At 35.8% G+C, this 15,325-nt stretch overlaps 2 protein-coding genes across 2 annotated transcripts; both read left to right on the top strand.

Annotated features, from left to right (window-relative positions):
• The first annotated feature begins 4,596 nt into the window (after nt 1-4,596).
• lrrc8ab (leucine rich repeat containing 8 VRAC subunit Ab) lies at nt 4,597-11,836 on the top strand. The gene is made up of 4 exons (XM_081366595.1): nt 4,597-4,775; nt 5,359-5,642; nt 5,802-7,923; nt 9,785-11,836. Exons 3-4 carry the CDS (start codon nt 5,809-5,811, stop codon nt 10,058-10,060), a joined length of 2,391 nt encoding a protein of 796 aa, XP_081222721.1. The 5' UTR covers nt 4,597-4,775; nt 5,359-5,642; nt 5,802-5,808; the 3' UTR covers nt 10,061-11,836.
• A 102-nt stretch (nt 11,837-11,938) lies between these two features.
• On the top strand, nt 11,939-15,316 carry ppil3 (peptidylprolyl isomerase (cyclophilin)-like 3). The gene is made up of 6 exons (XM_081367182.1): nt 11,939-12,070; nt 12,388-12,462; nt 12,556-12,649; nt 12,894-12,961; nt 14,551-14,669; nt 14,848-15,316. Exons 1-6 carry the CDS (start codon nt 12,068-12,070, stop codon nt 14,972-14,974), a joined length of 486 nt encoding a protein of 161 aa, XP_081223308.1. The 5' UTR covers nt 11,939-12,067; the 3' UTR covers nt 14,975-15,316.
• Nucleotides 15,317-15,325: the final 9 nt, after the last annotated feature.

The raw sequence follows: 15,325 nt of genomic DNA, 5'->3' as shown, positions 1-15,325 counted from the left end.
CAGGGTTGAGTGGCTCTTAATAAGTGTGTGTTTTTTTCTTTTACTTATCTGACTTCTTTTCTACATCTTTGAAGGCCATGCTCAGTCTGCACAGGAAATAGAGGGGCGGTCACACTACACTTTTAATCCATTCACTTCCATTCATACACATGCATGGATTTTGCTGCATTCCAAAGTTTGGTGAACTCTGACCTGCAAAATTTGTGTCGCGTAAAGACGTGTGGCTCCTAGCTGAATTAAAAAAGCATAAACTTTAAAGTTTGAGGAAATGCAGCTATAGGAAAATGGAGTAGATTGTGTATTTTCATATTTTGGATTTATTATTATTTGTTATATGTTAAATTTATGTTTTTAAAAAGTAGGAATGACCTTTGCAGTGTCTGAAGAAATTGTGTGTGTGATCGCTCAAACAGCATTTACAAAGATGTGTCAGAGACTGTCCTGTTATTGATTTAGAAATCTCATTTCACATTTCAAACACATGAGTCTTTCCTCACTGGAGAGATACAGAGATAGTTAAACACTAAATAATGGAGATTTTGTCATCATTTACTCACACGAATGTTGTTCCAAACCTGAATCACTTTCTTTCAGAATTTACGAGCTGCTCTCATCCACTGAAAGCACATAATGACCAAAGGCTGTCAAGTAAATAATAAGTTGCCATGAGCGATATGATAACTTTATGTGAGGAATGGACTCAAATTTAAGCTGTTATTCACTGAAAATCCAATGCTATAAATGATTAAAGAATATTTTTGTCAACTATTCCTTTAACCAGTGACAAAAAGCCAAAAGAGAAATAAAGAAAAACAAAACATACCTTTGATACTTTTGTAGGTCTTTTTCATATGATGTTTAGGGTTTCTAAGTAATAAGGATGTTCACATGCAGTTACAATCGATCTACAGCAAGTTTTCCAAGCATAAATAACACACTAATCAAATACATTGTGTCACCGCTGCCTTTCAGAGCATGTGCAAAACGCAGAAGCCAGTTGTGAATAACATGTTGGACAAAGCCGAGCTATAATGATATTTTCTATAGGTCTTGGTTCAACTTAGCTAAAGTCGGACTGATGCAATTTCAGTCAGCTAACAAGAATAAATGTGGGTGTGGGGTTTGATTTTGTCCATTGGGAATTGACTGGATTGTTGGATGGTTTGCTATTGCTGTTGTCCCGCCCTCACACCAATAAACACATCATCAAAGAAGAAAAGAGATGTTGTTGCGAGAATTTTTTTGAAGATTGAGATTTTGAGGTCATGTGAATTAAAAAAATAATGATGTGCACAAATAAATCATTTACAATAAATACTGCAATATTCCATTAAAAAAAATAAGAATTGTAAATGTTGATTTCATGGTGACTCTAAGTAAGTAGCCCATTCAACAGAGTCAAGCAGAGTTTGGAGCTTTGTTGACACAACCTGCAGCCTTTCTGGATGAAGTGGTCTTTGGGAAATGTAAACGGTAGAATTCTGACTTTTCCTATTATTTTGATGGAGGTTTTTGCTCTGCTTACTGTTGATCTGAGAACAGACTGTAGTGTCACTTGTGATACTGACTTGAGTTCTGAATGAAGACTGGTCCTGGATGCTGGATCAGTTTAAAAGGGAGCCTCTCCCAAGGAAAAGAGTTCATCACGAAACACACAGGCACAGCTGTATGTGGCAGGTCGGGCCTGATTGCATATTATAGTAAGCAAATTAATAGTGCCGTATAATGATAATATGGATGCGATGTAACCACTAATCTACGATAAAGATATAGGTCAATGAATGTAACAAAGAATAACAAATGGTTGTATGCAGAAAAGGAATGGTTGGGAGCTATAGAATTGTCACAATCCTTTGTGTTACTAATTTGGGTCCTGCAGCCATGGCACATTATTAAACATTTTCAGAAAGTGATTTCAATAAGTAATTTGGTTCTTTTTGGTCCATTTAAATCTACTATTTATTAGGTATCATCACTCTATAGTCTTCATAGCTTGTGTCTGACAATAGTCGTCTTCTTGTGAACAATAATCAATGATCATAATAAATCAACAAAGATGTCTTTTTCACACACATTCCCAAACAGACCATCTTCCTCTCTTAACTGCACTGAGATTCAAAAAATGGACCTTACGTTGGAAGTGACCCAATGCAATGTGTTTGCTAAACAGCAAAAAAAAATCATATACAACCAGCCTGATCTCACGGCAATTCGTACGAATTCTAGGAGGTGGCTAATTCGTACGAATTCATACGACCTCACTCGTACGAATTGGTAAGATTTTTGCTAAATCGTACATATTTTACGAATTGCCCAATTCGTATGAATTCATGATTCTCCAACTACAGGCACTTTTGTGTCCTTGGCCTTTTTTTGTAAATAAATAAACAAACAAGTGCACAAATAAATTGTCATTATGAAGTTCATGCTCCAACATCCTAGTAACCACCAAATCTTGCCCCTTTTTTCTTTTAAAAATGCTTTTGCAGGCTGTTTATTAGCAGATTTTGCAGTTTTATGCTTGTCCCCAACCCAGACTGGCCCTCTTTGAATGTTAGAAAATTATATTAAAGGATCGATTTAAAAATATTTTTTAACATGTTTGTCTTAAGGACAAATAAAATAATATCATACCATCGAAATTCCATATGTATATCATAATTTGAAACTATTTTTGGAATGAAATAAGTCTGTCCCCAGGCTTTCCGTCATTTCCACCTCCCTCAACAAAATCCACTTTAATAGATCCACCTTAAATATTTTATTTACTTGGCAATCATGTAAATAATAGTGAAAAGGGCGTATTAGTTGAAGATGAAACTTCAGGCACATGTGCTCTTCAGCACAAGAAAATAAATCAAGATAACTCAAGCTTTTATACAGTGTATTTTTATTCAGCGTCATTTCCACCTTGGCTGAAGTTCAGTTGAATTATGTACAACAAATATGAAAATAATGTATTTATGTTTATTACGAGTAAACAACATAATAAGTCCAAAAGTAGCTAAGCCTGACATGAGGGTGTGCTAATATTGCAGAAAAACTGCTAAAATGTCATTTCCACCTCTGAGAAATTACAGGCGTAGCTTTGGACATGATATATGTAGTTTTTGTGTGCTATTTGCATGTGCTCATGACATATTTGTGCTTTTGGACTGAGAACATTCCAGTACACTCTAAATGTATTTTTATTTATCTATATTTATATGAATGTTTTGAGCAGGTTTATATAATTTGCATATCATTTGTAATCATTATTTTTAAAACTATTAGGTTTACTGTTCAACTCATATATGTTAAATAATAAAATACATGGTTAAAAATATTTTGGACTGGCAATTTAAGTAAAAATAAACAGAAACAATCTTTCCACCACAAACCGTCATTTCCACCACTTTCCACCACTACAGTTTTTAAGAAAAAAAAACCCAATGATGTGGATCTAAATGTATTTTAAATCAAGTAGTAATAGTTCATTACTTACAATATATGTGTGAGTGACTTATAATAAACATAGAGCTGAGCAAAAATGAGATGCTGCCTGTAGGCAAAAATCCCAACTCATGGCATCTCGTGGGATTTAGCAACTTTAAATAAAAATGCATTAAGTTCATGAAGTATTTATAGAGATTATTATTAATTATTAAATGATTATTAAATCATAGATTTATTTTGTTACATGATTAGTTAGCCACTGATGTTGTTGACTGATACATAATCTTATATAACAGTTTTACAATATTATATTGTAATAAAATACATAAATTGAAAAGTGGTGGAAATGACATCTTTGAAAGCGCTCTTCAGAAAAACTGTTAAAAATAATAAGAATCCATGGAATTCTAAAACTGCCCACTGTTATATTGTGTTAGAAGACAAATTAATGAAGCTAGGAAAATTGTTTTAAGAGTGTTTTAAGAGAGTGACTTTTCCATAAACTCACAGTGCCAAAAGTGCTCCTAGTTGGAGAATCACCCTCATACGAATGATCTAGCCCTGACCCCGCCCCTAAACCTACCCATCACGTGGGTTTAGACAAATCGTACAAATTCGTACGAATTAACCACCTTTTTTTCACTCGTACGAATTTGAATTGGTAGTGAGATATAGCGACAACTATGGATTTGATATTATTATTATTATTCATTTATTAATTCCAATAGTAATAAGAAGGAAAATGAAACAACAACAACAATAATAATAATAATAATAATATATTAGTACAATAATATATTAGTATAGTGTTAATAATACATAAATTATATAATAATTTGCTCATCATCACACAACTAATTATTAAAGGATTGTCTAACTTTTTAGTGCCATATTTATCGTTGTGGAAAAGAACCATAATGACAAAATATTAGCAATATGACAAATAAACGTGCTTAAATTAATACATAATACAATAATACATAACATATTACTGTTAATGTTATTTCAGAGGTACACACAATATGATAATAGTGCAGATGATAAAATTAAAACATTATAAAAGACAAATAACAATAAAATGGTTATTGACAATAATATGGTATGGTGAAGGTTGTGATTCCAGCTCCAATCCAGTGAGTGGCGCTAATGAGAAGTGAAGCTGAAGACAAAATCTAAAACCAGATCGCACTGCCCTCTAGTGTAATGAACTGATTATGAAATACAATTGACCCCTGCACAGCTGAGATTGCAATCTGCGCTGTTTGTCTTGGTTCGGCCACTTTCTTTTTTGATCAGTCCGACAACAAGCACATGGAGCAGAGGTGGCAGCACACAGCTGGGTGAGTACATGATCCTGTCAAATGCCGATCAGTTTCGTTCGACGAGGAAAACAAAGACAGGCTGTCCTTTTATACAAAGACAAGCAGCAAACTAATATTAGCACATGCAGTCATGCTTGTGCTGAGCGGCGAATCTCGTAATAATCACACATAATATAGTATGTACGGGCCCTGTTTATCATTGGTTTCAGTTCATATCAATATTTTGAATTTAAACTGTGGGAGACTCGCATCTAGCTGAGAGGATTCAGAAATGAACTGGTTTAATCCAGTTGTCTATTCTCTTATTTGTCGATCAACATCTATATCAACATATGATCTTCTTTCAATTAATACTGTCATTTTGTCTTTCAAACCGTTTTTTTTTTTTTTTATGTCTCAGCTTATTTAATGTGTGTCTTACATAACTGACTAGTGAGTATATAAATGTTTCAAGTAAGTGGAAAGGATATAAATTTACAGATTGTTCTTTTTTCCCTCAGGGGAGAACTAAGATTAAAACTGCTTTGAAATGGCTCTCAGAAAATGTTTAGTGGACGTATTTGACATTGTATTGTATGTTGTTTTTTTTTTATCACGACAGGATATCTGTGTCCCATCCAGACAAAAAGGACTGTGATGAGTGTCAGTTCCTGAATGGACAGTATTAGGTAAGATCCAACTGAGGAGACACTGCTTCAGACACTGCCCTGCCTTAGACAAACAGGATTTGAATCCTGTGGGTCACGGACTCTCCAAAGCCAGAGGAGACAATTCTTCCTTGTTATTATCGGAAATGGCTAATAATAGATGACAAGAAAGCCAGAGCATTATTTTGGCGGAGTCTTCTTGTGTAGCAGCCTGAGAAGACAACTGTCCTCGACTTCGGTAAAATATGTTTCAGATGTTTATGTTGGAAGATGATATAAAGTTAGTTTGTAATAGTTGGACAGTTTTAATATCTGCTTGTGCATTGCATTGACAATCAAGGCTTAAGTTGTAAGTATAGATGCTGTTTGTATGACAATGCCCATATTTTCATTTCAGGTAAATCATGATCCCCATAACTGAGCTGCGCTACTTTGTGGACACGCAACCTACGTATCGCATCCTAAAGCCATGGTGGGACGTGTTCACAGACTATTTATCGGTCGTAATGCTGATGATTGCAGTGTTTGGGGGCACGCTTCAGGTCACACAGGACAAGATGATCTACCTGCCCTGCAAATGGGTAGTTAACAAGACCTGTAGGAAGTATTTCAATTCAACATTTTCTGTGCCCTTGACCCTTGAACCCCAAGGAATCCAGTATGACCTTGATCGACACCAGTACAACTACGTCGATGCTGTGTGCTATGAAAACAAGCTTCACTGGTTTGCTAAGTATTTCCCATATTTGGTGCTGCTTCATACACTCATCTTTCTGGCTTGCAGCAACTTCTGGTTCAAGTTCCCTTGGACAAGCTCAAAACTGGAACATTTTGTGTCTATCCTCCTGAAATGTTTTGACTCGCCATGGACCACAAGAGCTCTGTCTGAAACTGTCGTGGAGGAAAGCGATCCCAAAGCGCTGGTGAAAATGAATGGCTCCTTCGATAAGAAGGCTTCGTATGTTAGCGAAGACGTTGAAGCGAGTGTTCCCATGCTGTCAGCAACCAGATCTCGTATCGAACAAGGAATCGTGGACCATTCCGACACTGGTGTCCTGGACAAAAAGGAAGGTGAACAAGCTAAGGCGTTGTTTGAGAAGGTGAAGAAGTTTCGAATTCACGTTGAAGAAGGCGATATAGTCTACCGACTCTACATCCGACAGACTATCATCAAAGTTGTTAAGTTTATCCTTATTATCTGCTATACCGGCTACTATGTCCACAATATTCAGTTCAGCGTCGACTGCACTGTGGACATCGAGAGTCTGACTGGTTATCGCATGTACAACTGTGCCCATCCCTTGGCCACTCTCTTCAAGATTTTAGCCTGCTTCTACATTAGTCTAGTCATCGTGTATGGCATGATCTGCGTATACACCCTCAGCTGGATGCTTCGACGTTCCCTCAAGAAGTACTCGTTTGAGTCTATCCGAGAGGAGAGCAGCTACAGCGATATCCCAGATGTGAAAAACGACTTCGCCTTCATGCTGCACATGATTGACCAGTACGACCCCCTGTATTCCAAGCGATTTGCGGTGTTCCTCTCAGAGGTCAGCGAGAACAAACTTCGCCAGCTGAACCTCAACAACGAATGGACTTTGGAAAAGCTTCGGCAGAGGATCACCAAAAACTCCCAAGAGAAGTTGGAGCTCCACCTGTTCATGCTCACTGGGATTCCAGACACAGTCTTCGACTTGGTGGAGTTGGAGGTTCTGAAGCTTGAGCTCATTCCTGATGTCACCATCCCACCAATCATTGCTCAGCTTACTAACCTCAGAGAGATGTGGCTGTACCACACGCCAGCAAGAATAGAGGCTCCAGCGCTCGCATTTCTGAGAGAGAACCTGAAATCTTTGCACATCAAGTTCACCGACATAAAGGAGATTCCTTTATGGATCTACAGCTTGAAGAATTTAAGCGAGTTGCACCTCACTGGGAACCTTAGTGCTGACAACAATCGCTACATCGTCATTGACGGTTTACGAGAGTTGAAGAGACTAAAGGTTTTGAGACTGAAAAGTAACTTAACAAAGCTGCCTCAGGTGGTCACGGATGTTGGAATGCACCTCCAGAAGCTGTCCATCAACAACGAAGGTACCAAGCTGATGGTGCTCAACAGCTTCAAGAAGATGGTGAACCTGTCCGAGCTGGAGCTTGTACGCTGCGATCTGGAGCGCATACCACATTCCATCTTCAGCCTGCACAATTTACAGGAGATTGATCTGAAGGACAACAACCTGAAAACCATCGAGGAGATCATTAGTTTTCAGCATCTTCATCGACTTGTTTGTCTAAAGCTGTGGTATAATCAGATTGCGTACATACCTATCCAGATAGGTACTTTGATCAACCTGGAGCGCCTCTATTTGAACCGCAACAAGATTGAGAAAATGCCACATCAGCTGTTCTTCTGCCGGAAGCTGAGGTTTCTTGATCTGAGCCATAACAATCTGACTGACATCCCATCAGAAATAGGGATTCTGCAGAACCTTCAGTACCTTGCTGTAACTGCCAATAGGGTAAGTCAAGGTCATGGCTATTGTAGTTTTGAGTTTTAATTTGGCTTTTATTTCTATTGTTTTTTTGTTTTCAGTTTTGTTTAGTTTTCAGACTGATATTATTACTTTTAGATTATTTATTTTCAGAGTTTCGGATTTTTTAGCATTCTAGGGCTGTATAAATAAGTTTTACAAAATACCACATATCAAAAACTAAAATTATTTTTAATTTGTGGTCAGTTTTGGAGTCATGAAAATGTATTTTAGCTCGGTTTCTTGTTTCATTTTTTAAATGATAATACCACTTCATAGCTTTTGTAATTGCCACTGATGCAGATGTTGTGTTTTTTGTTTATTTGTATTTTTATTAAAAGCAGGCCTACGCAATAAAATAATAATTACTCAATAACAATAGATACAATCCCATTTCCAAAAAAAAAAATTGGGATATTTTGTAAATTGCAATAAAATCAAGAATCTGTCATTTGCTAATTCTGACTTGGTTTCACTGTCCAACAAAATTGCTTTTTGTAAATATAATTTATTTTATTTTGATGGCTGCAATGCACTCCAAGAAAAGTTGGGACAGAGGCATGTTTACCACTGTGGCACATCAGCTTTCCTTTTAATTACACTTTTTAATCATTTGCATTCTTTGCTGTCTTGCATTAAGAAATGTGATTTTTGAATTGTTTGACCATTCTTATGAAATTTGGCTTGTGAAGATTGAGCCTTTGGTGGATAGGACTATTATACCCAATCATGATGCCCTCACCTATTACCAATTTACCTGCTAATTATGAACTGTTTTAAAACAGTTTAACTTGGATAGTCTTTTCACTTTTATTTTGCCTCTGTCATTTTCTTTATTTCTTTATTTTTTTTTTTTTTGGAGTGTGTTGCAGCCATCAAAATCATAAAATATATATATTTACAAATTAAAATTAAGTTGGTCAGTGAAAACATTCAGTCAACTTTTGTCAGTTAAATAAAGGTTCAAGAGATTTAACTGATCAGATATTCTTTGCATTTTACTAACTGTCCCAACTTTTCTGGAAATGGGGTTGTAATAATGATATAACTGGTGTAAGAATGAAGGAATGTAGATTGTTTCAAACTCAAAGCAGCTTTACAGAGATAAGCGTATAATTTAAGGTAACAGAGATTGTTTTGGCTTTATAGCAGTTCTTTAATAAAGTTATTTCCAGCTAAATTTAGTTTTGATTGATTCGCTTCCGTCGCAACGATCATTAGTTATTAAATTAGGGGCCGCTAAGACGACACCATTCTCTCTACACAGACTTTAAACGTGAACCTGTGAGAAATGCAGATGGCGGTCACATGCGCATTAAGAATTGGTTCTATAGTTATGTGTGTTTGAATATATGTGCGCAAGTTTGGAATTCCCTACAAACCAAGCCTAAACAAAGTACTGGCGTTTCCTTATAATTTTGATACAGAATTTTATTTTATTTTATCAATACGGGGTAGATACGCGAATTGAGTTTCCCGACAACGCTTTATCTGTAGAGTGGTAAAGGGATCCTCCATAGGGAGAGACTAGTTGGCACTTCAGCACTGCGTTGAGATCGGGTCCAGGCGAAGGTCCTTCATCAGATCTGGATACGGCCTGGATCCGGCAGGCTGCGGGAAAACCTCGGGATAAACAAAGACACTAAAATTAGCGTAGATGCCATTCTTCTTATGATGTAACGAGTACATCAGGATTTATGGGAAGTGTTCGCAGTGTTATGGGAAGTGGGAAAAGCGCTACTGTTGTAATTCAAGTAGTACATTCTTGTAAATTACACTAATGATTGTACTTTCAGTCAACTTTGTTTTCTGATCTCTGCTCTCTTTTATGCTTTCGTTTTCCCCGTAGATTGAAGCGCTCCCCCCTGAGTTGTTTCAGTGCAAGAAATTGCGAACGCTGAATCTCGGAAACAACTGCCTGCAGTCTCTACCCTCTCGGTTTGGGGAGCTCACCAGTCTGACACAGCTGGAGCTGAGGGGCAACAGGCTCGAGTGCCTTCCTGTAGAACTTGGCGAGTGCAGATTGCTGAAGAAGAGTGGTCTAATTGTGGAGGACAATATTTTCAACACTTTACCTTCCGAGGTCAAAGAGCAGCTGTGGAGAACTGAAAAAGAGGCTTCTTGAAGCAGATGCAGAAACCTGAGAGCACTTACCTGCGTGAAGTTTTTAAATGGTGTGAGAAGTATTCAAACCAAGCAATAGAAAATTAAATGTATACATGTTTGTCACATTTTACAGGGTTCATCAGAATGTTTCCTGGAAAACAAAGCAAAAAAAGTAAGTGTTTCACAATATGGCATGTCGTGTTTTATTGCAACATAGACATTTCTGCTGTTTGACACAGAGGAGTGAGCAGACCAAATATTACATCAGGATTATGGTGCTGTTCATTTTTGCCTTAATATACACAAACACTATTCACTTATAATATTTTATTATAAACATTTCTACTGTATTTTATACCTGTGTTACTGTGTAAGTGTTACTGTGAAATCACTCTACTTTTACCTTTTCTTAAATCCGTGTGTGCTGTTGAAGATTCCTAATTCAACCCGATTAGGGTTTATTTCTATAATACATTTTGTTTACTTGAAATTGTTGGGCATATCCATAATATGTAAATAACTGGTTAATATATTCTAAGACACCAATTAACTTTTTTGTTTGTTTGTTTATGCATGCCCTATACATTACCCAGCACATAAATATGCTGTACAGTCTTACTGATGTCATCTGTTACATTAGAAACATGAATATTTCGATATTCATTACCCCCAAAACAGTAAGTTGCTATTGTCTACAGTATCCGTTAAAGATCGTTGTCTTTACTGGTTTAATGTGTTAGCCGAGTACTCATGGTAACATAAGTGATGTTTGCAGTATTTATGAACTGATGCAAAAACAAAAGCTAAGAACTTTTATAAAATGTACAGTAAGAGATAGTGTTAATGTCTGCATCACTGTCTATCTACTTGTATTTCTTTTGTATAAAGCATATGCATGTTATTATTACTTTTTTTCTAATAAGTTAGAAAAAGCCTTGATTACATTGTACCTTACAAATACAGCACCTTATTTTCACCGGTCTGCTCACTTTGAAACGCTTTAAGATTTTTCAATTAATCATTTCTAATAAGCAGTTTACCCTTTGTAAAGGTTGTTTATACATTGTATTCGGTTAACAGACATGTAAACACTCAACTTAAAATAGACTAGTTCCCTCAACTTTACATTAAATGTTCTCTCTTGTTCTACTTGTGACATGTTATTCTCATGACAGTGTGTGACATCGCACCGTTAAGAAGACAATCAGAAGTATTCAGTGAAATGTTGTGCATAACTTTGAGTGTGTGGTGCAGATGTCACTTATTTGCTCTAGTATGATTAACATAGCTGTTTTGTCTTATTTCAATGCCCACATTCAGTTTGCTGATATGTTAACAAACTTGTTACTGTTGATAGGTTATCGATCATGGCTCGTTGCATGTTTTCTCATATTACCTCAAATATGAAACATTGTAGAATTTGTTTTTCTTCCATATACTATACTGTACACATTGGAAACTAAGCTAATAGAATTTTAGAACTTGTTACTCAGGTAAGTGCTGTTCAACTTTGTACATTTGAAGATCAACACTTTTTTTAATTTCTCTGTTTTGTTTTTGTTTTGTTTTTTTTTTTACTAATTTTGCTGTTTCCAGTGTTAACATATTTGTAACCATTTGATATATTTATGGTTGATGATTTCATTAATTTGTGTATTCTGTAAATCCACTATTGTTTCTTTTGTTTATATTTTTTGCAAACTATAATGTAAAATAAAAATAAAATGCCACAAAATGTATGAAGCCATACAGTGTGAATAAACACTGTTTTCTTAGTGTGTCAATAAAAATCACTAAAAACATTTGTTATATTTGTCCTGATTATTTTATAATTAATACTTGTCAGCTTTATCTGCTCTTGTATAGCTACTATACAAGCGCGCTTGCTGTTGGAACCGGATGAAAGGGGAACCAATGCTTTATGAGCCATTCAGTTCCATCGGAAGTTTAACAGTGAAACACCCAGAAGGCGGGTTTGCTTGCAGTGCCCACATGATCCAGTAAACTTTACCTTGTGCTTTAGAAGATGGTAAGATTGTTCTTTACATATCTGTCAATGCTGAAAATTACGGGGGGAAATGTTACCCTTTATATATGAGATTATTATTATATAGAATATATTAATCTAACGCTTTGCCTGCTTTATGTTTGCATTATGGTAGAATCTGGCCAAATTACAGTTCCCTAGTTATTGGTATTCTGTGGTAGCAGCTAAGCCTACCTTCGAGCAGCATGCAACAATTAGTTAATTCTGAATTAGTTATTATAAACTCGGTATTATCATTCTAATTATTTATTCTATAATTCTGCCATATTAATAAGAAGACCCCTTTCATCATCTCACAGGCTGTCACTCTGCATACAGACCTTGGTGATATTAAAATAGAGTTGTTCTGTGAGAAGTGCCCGAAAAGCTCTGAAGTAAGACTATATTTTTCCTTGTGTCCTAAACACACGTTGTTTCTTGAAGAAGCGATATCTCTTTGTTCATTTATATATTTAATTTTCCCCTAGAATTTTATTGCACTGTGCGCTGGTGGGTTTTACAGTGGATGTATTTTTCATCGAAACATAAAGGGCTTTATGGTCCAGACTGGAGATCCAACAGGTAAGTTAACTGATCTAACTGATTTCTTTTCCTTCCTAAAACTCAAGTCACGCCGCGTTTTTTTTTTTTAAGCTTATACAGTTGTAAAATGCGTGAATGCTTAGTTAATGTATTATCTTCACATATATATATATATATATATATATATATATATATATATATATAAAATTCTCTTCTTTTTTTAAAACCATATCCAGTCTAGTATTTGGTTGATTAATTTATGAAAATTACGTTTTTCTTGCAGGCACAGGCAAAGGAGGGACCAGTATTTGGGGAAGAAAGTTTGAAGATGAATTCAGTGAACATCTTAAAGTATGTATTGTTGTGCATTATTATACTTAAATATATTACACACAAAAAATATATATATATACAGTGCTATGCATAAGTTTAAACACCCATGCTAAAGTTGACTAAAAAGAGGAATAAAAAATCATCTTTTGGAAATTGAACTTAATGCCTTAATTTAAAAAATTAGGAAAAATCCAACCTTTAAGGACACCAATTTTCTTTGTGAATGAATAATGTATCGTAAATAAATAAATGTTCTTCCTTAAAATACAGGGTGCATAAGTTTGGACACCCCTATGTTAAATTCCCATATGTTTTTAATTCCAAAGGCCAAGGGAACTTTATCAGGATGCATAGTATCCTGGATCCATGAAGTAACTGGCCTTTAAAAATAAAAATCTGCTGCCTCTATGGGAATTTAACATAGGGGTGTCCAAACTTATGCACCCTGTATTTTAAGGAAGAACATTTATTTATTTACGATACATTATTCATTCACAAAGAAAATTGGTGTCCTTAAAGGTTGGATTTTTCCTAATTTTTTAAATTAAGGCATTAAGTTCAGTTTCCAAAAGATGATTTTTATTCCTCTTTTTAGTCAACTTTAGCATGGGTGTCTAAACTTATGCATAGCACTATATATATGAAGTCCATGTACATGAGTTTAATTTTTAAGGTCTGATGATGCAAGTGTGAAAATACCTGGTCAACTTTTAACCCGAGGCGTTTTTTAAAAAATGACGCTTTTACGCGTGGCGTTTTTCGCGTCGGTGTGCACACTCACATTGGCGCCCTTTGTTTAGTCACGAGGCGTTAAACTTCGGCGAATATCGCGCGCGAAATTCGTCCCGGTGTGAACAGGCCTTTACAGTTACTTATGACTTGATTTGGTGATTAAAGGGGACCTATTATGACCTTTTTCAAAGTCTTGGTTTTGTTTTTGGGGTCTACTAGAATAGGTTTTCATGCTTTGAATGTTCAAAAAACACATTATTTTTCACATATTTTACATTGTTGCAGCACCTCTCTTCCCAGTCTGCCAGTAACTCTCAGGGCTGCATTTCCCAAAAGCATCGTAAGCCTAAGTTGATCGTAGAACAATAGCCAACAATGGTCTCTGTGATGCCTGTTTAGTTCCGGTCTCTATGAAGCCCCTCCTTCCGAAAAACGCAATGTTCTCTGATTGATTTGCTGGACCAGTGTGTTTGATTGGTCAACCGCTTTGAGCGTGTTTCAGAAATGTCATGCCTCTTAACGTAACCGAATGTTTCAACACAACTCATCTAGGCCTCGTCCCATTTTTGGCATATTCCTTGGGCGGGAATTATTTAAATTAGGAATATTGTGACGTGTACATTCGTGAAGAAAACGTGAAGAAAACTCAAGACTACAATCGAGGTGTTTCAGGGAGTTCAGAATCTTCAGTCAACTTCAATATCACATCAGTTTATGTTAAAAACCTCTCAACCATCTAGTCTGTGCTAAAAGTAATATTCCCAATATCCAGCAAGCAAGTTAATTATGCCTGCACTAGATGACTTAAACAGCAATTTATACATCTGTCTAGTCTTATCAAACTCAATCCTCCCTTTAATGTCTGTCTTCTGTAGCACAATGTCCGGGGTGTCGTGTCCATGGCAAATAATGGACCAAACACAAATGCATCACAGTTCTTCTTCACATATGCAAAACAGCCTCACCTGGACATGAAGTACACTGTTTTTGGAAAGTATGTTTTTTTTTTCTTTTTTTTTTCTTTTGCTAGTGTGTTTTATTTTCAGCTATTATTTTATGTGATTGATCATTTCAATGAATAAACTAGCTAATCGTTTTTTGTATATTTAATTCTGTTATATGTATTGTATTAATGGTAATGAATTGTAACACAAACTCATCCTTTGTTACAGAATTATAGATGGACTGGAAACTCTGGATGAACTAGAGAAACTCCCTGTGAATGAGAAGACTTTTCGTCCTCTCAATGATGTCCGTATTAAGGATGTTACTGTCCATGCCAACCCATTTGCTGGTTGATTGATGCGAAACATGCATAATGCCTTGTATTGTAAATAGAAATATTTTGTGCCCTTTTTTTTTGCTTTCATGCTGTTTCATAAATATGTACACACTGACTCACCTCTGTTTCGCCAATAAACTTTTACATTGTGTTTTTAAATGTAGCCGTTTTAATGTTGGGAAATTATGAGAGGGGGGGAGGGGATAATCAGATGAGCAATTGTACTTTGACAAATAACATTTTTCACGAAATTGATAGGGTTTTTTCCCATTGTTTTGAATTTATTCTGCACTTTGTAAGAACTACAATTTTGAAAGGCAAAAAAAAAACGACTACAATTTTGAAATCGTTATGAAGCTAACCCGGAA

This window comes from Scardinius erythrophthalmus (assembly GCF_964197995.2).
Source record: "Scardinius erythrophthalmus genome assembly, chromosome: 5".
Lineage (NCBI taxonomy): Eukaryota > Metazoa > Chordata > Actinopteri > Cypriniformes > Leuciscidae > Scardinius > Scardinius erythrophthalmus.
This window is presented reverse-complemented; position numbering and strand designations above follow the sequence as displayed.

Coding starts and splice junctions, on each gene's coding strand:
- lrrc8ab (XM_081366595.1), top strand. CDS start 5,809: ATGATCCCCATAACTGAGCTGCGCTACTTTGTGGACACGCAACCTACG. Junction 7,924..9,784: donor TTGCTGTAACTGCCAATAGG/GTAAGTCAAGGT, acceptor TTTTCCCCGTAG/ATTGAAGCGCTCCCCCCTGA.
- ppil3 (XM_081367182.1), top strand. Junction 12,463..12,555: donor AGTGCCCGAAAAGCTCTGAA/GTAAGACTATAT, acceptor ATTTTCCCCTAG/AATTTTATTGCACTGTGCGC. Junction 12,962..14,550: donor AATTCAGTGAACATCTTAAA/GTATGTATTGTT, acceptor TGTCTTCTGTAG/CACAATGTCCGGGGTGTCGT.